This window comes from Anarrhichthys ocellatus, unplaced genomic scaffold, assembly GCF_004355925.1.
Source record: "Anarrhichthys ocellatus isolate YVR2014 unplaced genomic scaffold, GSC_Weel_1.0 scaffold57, whole genome shotgun sequence".
Classification (NCBI taxonomy): Eukaryota; Metazoa; Chordata; class Actinopteri; order Perciformes; family Anarhichadidae; genus Anarrhichthys; species Anarrhichthys ocellatus.
In genome coordinates this window covers 2,328,080-2,333,800 of record NW_022280087.1, presented here as the reverse complement: position 1 = coordinate 2,333,800, position 5,721 = coordinate 2,328,080, and the positions used below count along the sequence as shown (strand labels likewise).

The following is a 5,721-nucleotide window of genomic DNA, read 5'->3' as shown; positions in this document are numbered from 1 at the left end:
AGATAGATAGAGATAGATAGAGATAGATAGAGATAGATAGAGATAGATAGAGATAGATAGAGATAGATAGAGATAGATAGATAAATAAAATAATATATCATTTTTTATTTTAAATGAAAACAGCAGGGTTGTTGTATTTAGTTTGATTGTAAAAATACTTTACAGTAAAAAAACGGATTAAACTCATTAGCAAGACTAGCTGAGGTGGTGATGTCATCAAGTAATCTGCTGTTCCAATTGTCCGTACTGCGTTCTCTGGACTTGTGAACTTGGGTATTGAGAAAGGCCCAGTGTTTGGGGAAATGCCAGAAAAAGTCCTGGCCTCATTTGAGGCTCAAGGCTCATATTTGTTGTTCCGGCCCTGACGGTGTCCTGTGAGATTGGGCATGGAATCGGAGGTACTACTCCTCTCCTGTAATGTCCCGACCACTTGTTGCCTTCACAGCAGCACCAGAAGGCCTGGGAACCGTGTCAAATAAGTCTGCCCGTTGTCGGCTTACTCTGAGCGGGAGTTTTGTTTAATCTCTGCAGAAGAGCGGTCCGACAGCACCACCTCAGAGCGTCCCTGGTCCAGACACAGCGGGAGTGGGTGTCCCTTCTCGTCATGTGGGAACCGTAGTCCAAACACTGCTTAAACTCTTCCATGGCTAGCTAGCAACTCTCGACGAATCTCATGTCAGCTAGCTTGGTGTTGGTAAGCAAGGTAAGTTCAATAAGCAAGGTTGTACACTGTCTGATAGTATTGTACTGCTGAGCAGGCTCAGTGACGTAAGCCTGAGGGGCTATTGCTTTATTCAGTGAATGCTGCTGGAAACACAACATAAGGCATTACTACGAAGAAGAGTTCCAAATGAGGTAACCCCCCCCCACCAAAGTCCATGAGCACTGCCACTGTGTAAAGTGTATTTCATTTTTTTGCTGCCTTTCACTGTCTGTTTTTTCCTGTGTTGCCAGAATGCAGAGGGCAAATTTCCATTTCATGTTATTTAATGGACAATAAAGTTTTCTTAATATCCATCTTATTTTGAACAAATGTTGGTTTCTTTTCTAACTAAAATGGCATGCTGAATAAGCAGAATGAATACCATCATCGATCTGAGAAATTTTACAATCAAAAAAGCATAACCCTAAACATATAATGTTCAGACTGGGGAGGATTAATGGGTAAACCACACTGTCAGTAGAAGAGGAATATCTGTTGATTCATGAAATAATCAGTGAATAGTAAACTGCCTTCTAAAGGAAACATCGATCTTGATTTCTAACAGTGAAGCACTAGGTTTCCCTGGATGTCACACTGTAGCTGACTGGTTGTACTGCACACCGACTAAATGATACCTTGGCAGGCATCAGAGCCATCAGCTGCAGACCTCCAGGCTGTGTGCTGACGACAGGCTGGAGAGACGGAGCACACTGCATCACCGTGAGGAGAGCAACACCTACTGTACTGTGGAGCTTTGAAGTCACACGCACCGACATTAACTGCCGCGTGCGTGACAGCGCATCGGAGTTCGCGTGCGCGGTTCATGAAAGCGCACGTGCAAGTGCAGAATAATGCCTATACCACCAATTGCTCAAAGGCACGGGCTACTCTGGTAGCCAATGTGTGATGTGAACATGAATGAAAATCCGCTCAAGAGCATGATGGAAGTATGAAAAGATGGAAGATGATTAGCAAGTTACAGTGTAGCAATATTCTATTCAAACTAACTGTCTGACTCAACTGCGAAATAATAATGCAGTGAGCAGTTGTTGTGTTTTTGAAGCTCGTGGGGCTACAACACCTCTGTCATGTCAGTCAATGAAAACTCAAGCTCTGAAATCAAAGTTCAACATGTCATACATGAATCACAGTGTGTCAGAGTCGTACTCACACATAGACGGCAGCTGTATAAGCAGGTTCAAACCGACTGCTGCTGCTAGGGCACAACGTGAAGCGCCAGTGTCCGCAGCAGTGATTAATAAAGTGCTGTCTGTCCACAATTAGTCCAGAGAGCGTTGAACGGAGCTCAACACACAGCTGTTCACATCAAATCCTGTCAGCTTACTGCTGCTTGTAGAGATGTCTCGAGAAGCACGGCACTGTGTACTCCGACACGCGCACCAACGGCGTTTCACGGTATAGCCCCTCCCTCTTTCACCACCTCACCCCTTCACTCTCTCGTGACGTCAGTGAGAGATGCAGCCGGAGATGCTGCATTCACTTCCTCTGGGAAAAGACTGTAAATCATTTTAACCTGAATAAATTAGACAAAAACATAACACAACGATACAATTTATATCGGTTTTCAAAAATTTAATATTATCAGGCATCTAGCTGTGCTGCTATAATTGTTTGTATTTATTAACAATCAACAATACAAACAAAACTCCAAATAGGGGTTTATTCCAATGGAAATAAAACCAACACAGTGCGTCCTTAAAGCAGTAATATTAACACTAAAAACAAAGTACAGCTGAGGCTGAAGGAAATATTAATAGTATTCCAGGTATTTGGTCATATATTGAACAAGTGGAAATAAATAATAAAAAAAATAATAATAGTGCAGTTTGCAGGCAAAGAATTTGTATTTTGTTTTGTGTTCAATCATTTGTATGAATTGTATCAAAAATTTAGGTTAATTTAAACAATTTCAAATTTCAGTGCAGCAGTAAGGAATTTTGGTTTATGAATAAAACATTTTGCACATAATCTGTAGTATTAGTATTAGTAATTCAATATCATTTTGCATTTCAATTGTAAAATCACAAGGTGAAAATGCAATTTTTGAAAACTTAAATTTCCTAATTCATTCCTGCATTTGCTTGTGTTTTCTGTGTGCTATGTGTGTGAAGTCAAAGTTGTGAAAGTTTTCTTCATGCTCTTGTGTTTTGTCTATTTGCATGTGTTTTCTGAACTTGCAGTACACTGACCTCTCTTGGCCACTGTCATTTTAGTAGTTGGGAGCAAGTGCCTGTGCCAAGTGAAGGAACTCTTGCAGTACACTGACCTCTCTTGGCTACTGTCATTTTAGTAGTTGGGAGCAAGTGCCTGTGCCAAGTGAAGGAACTCAAGTGTCTCAGGATTTTGTTCACTCTAGGTCAGGGGTCGGCAACCTTTACTATCCAAAGAGCCATTTTGCCCTATTTTCCACCAAATAAAATTTGTCTGGAGCTGCAAAAGCCATTTGATATCACAGCTTATAAAATTGTATATATAGTTATATTATATATACAAAAACTATAGTTTGTTGTATTTATGAAATTATAGAACAAGAATAACGACAATTCTTGACATTTTATTGCTATTTTACCTGTTGTAACAATATCAAGAGGAGAGTTTGATGCAGCAGTTGAGAAATCACTCTTTTTCGCTCATCTCCAGCGCGACACTTTGCAGCATATGCTGTGTGCTTGTTCTAGAAGTGTCTTTCAACATTACATTTTTTGCTGTTTGCAAATTTCTCGCCACATATCAAGCATACAGGTAAGTCAGCATCGTTGGCAGTGAAAGCAAATGAAGACGTCCACGCAGAGTTAAACTCTCTATTTTCCTCCGTGACTTTTCTTTTTTTGGATTTATCCATTGATAGTTTACCGAGGGCGGGGGTCTGCAGATTATGATTAGCCACCTGCAGGAATAGGTGCTTGACAGCGACGTAATAGGATGTGACGCACATTTTAGTTGATAAAATATTTTTTTATTTTCAGTGATTCAGTATCACCTCAAACTCCAAGATAAGAGGTGTTCCCTTTGAAAGATTGTCCACTGGGCAAAATATTATGTAAAAATAACCGTTATTTATTTCCATGTTATTTGTTGTCAAAGCCTGAGGCCATGTCAACACTACTACGTTTCCATTTGAAAACGCATGTTCTGCTACGTTTATACTGAGCATCCACACTACGTTCTTAGCAGTCATGATGTGTCCTTCCCTGATTGGTCACACCCCTATCTTGTGACCCGGAAATTCACAAACAATAACAGTCTTGATTACCGATCGACTACCAGGTTAATTCATGGACAACTGATTACAGGCGTTGCTGACCTTGTCTTTACTAGCAGCTGTTGTTCAGTTAAAGTCTGCATTTGGGAGGATGAAGCAGCTGTTGTTGGAGTGATTAGTGAGCAGCGTGTCCAGCAGCGTTATCAAACCTATGGAGCAGACGTCAGAAGTCACTGTTAGTGGCTTTGAGGAGGACGGACACAAAGCGGAGGACTTTCTTTTCTTATTAATGCTTGTTTTGTTCTGCACAACTAATGTGAAGTCTGCAGATAACATGTAAAGGGACAAAAGCAGTAATTGCTCTCCAGTAGGACAGAGACTTTAGTCACCAGCAGAGCTACGAGTGAGAACAGACAACAACGGAACCAAGGAAACGAGTGAGAGACGTGTGTTGACCACATTTATGGACCCATAATCTAGCAAACCTTTTTGTGTAAGTGTTGATTTTAAAGTAAATTTGATATGTGAGAGAGAGAGATAGAGCAAGACCCACAGCACTGTAACTAAGTCTGAAAAATAAAACTTCTAAAACTCTCCATGAAATGTGTCTATTTGAGTTCATAGAGGAAGATTTTAGAGAAGATCTTAAGTATCAAGCACGACCTTTCATTATTAAAGACTACTTTATTACTCTGTCGTATTTTTTAAACTTAGCCACCAATCTACTTCCTGTTTAGACCGGCACCATCATACCCAGTTTACGTGAATAGTCACGTGATGTTTGTTTTCAGGCGTTTTAGTCTAGACGGAGATCATTTCTAAAACGATCCTGATGCGCCGTGTGGACTGAGATCGCTTTTGTTTGTTAAAACTCTGTTTTAAAACTAAAACGTATTAATGTGGATGTAGCCCCAGGGAGCCGCAACAGAGGGGTTGAAGAGCCGCATGCGGCTCCGGAGCCGCAGGTTGCCGACCCCTGGGCTAGGAGGAGACCTTGCAGCAGACCCATAACACAAGGGATACATATAACCATCTAATATGGGAACACCTCTGTATCCCCATAGACAGGCTTATAGGGTACGTCTGATGGGAAGAAGGATGTCTGGGATACCTTGCTTTAGGTCAAACATGTAGACCTATTTGAAATTGGTTTGAGTGACAGAAAGCATTATAACTTAAATGTTAAAAAGGATCCCTATCCCAACTCGTCAAATAGCCACGCTTGGTCAGCCCCCCTCCGCGTCTGATACAGACGCACAGAGGTTTTTGCATCTGTATGAGACACACTGGGCTTTAAAGTAACTTCACTGTTAATCCATTCTCCTCATTATTAGACAGTCATTGCAACTGACTTATTATAAACAGTGAGAAAGTCCACTTAGGAGGTGATGAGGGGAGGTTGGATGGGTGAAACAAACACAAATCTGTCACCCAGGAGATGGTTGTTTGACCTGTGTGAACCTAAGTCAATATGGATTTATTCAACCTTACTTTTGGTAAGTAACGTCCATACTTTACCAACCCTAATTCGGTAACATGCACAGTCATGTTATACGTATTTTAACCCAAGCCACGACCTTTTCCGAAACCTAACCAAGTACTTTTGGTGTGGAAGTAAACATAAAAACTAAATAAGCCTATGTTGGAAGGTTATTTTAAAAAGAGATTGTGTGCATGTAATGAGCGGAAACTCTTTGTTTCCTGTGAACACAGAATTTATTTTAAAAAGACACTATTCTCATTGAATTCATAAGAGCAGATGATGACATATACTTGAATTCTTCAGTAAGATGGT

The 5,721-nt window shown here is 40.7% G+C and overlaps 1 protein-coding gene across 3 annotated transcripts in view; it reads right to left on the bottom strand.

Annotated features, from left to right (window-relative positions):
- The window catches only part of gabbr1b (gamma-aminobutyric acid (GABA) B receptor, 1b), a 183,317-nt gene extending 181,208 nt beyond the window's left edge, over window positions 1–2,109 (bottom strand). For all 3 annotated transcript variants that reach the window (XM_031871226.1, XM_031871227.1, XM_031871228.1), the window contains exon 1: window positions 1,875–2,109. In XM_031871226.1, coding sequence (XP_031727086.1) covers window positions 1,875–1,878 — 4 coding nt within the window. In that variant the 5' untranslated portion in view covers window positions 1,879–2,109. The remainder of the gene's footprint in view (window positions 1–1,874) is intronic.
- Window positions 2,110–5,721: the final 3,612 nt, after the last annotated feature.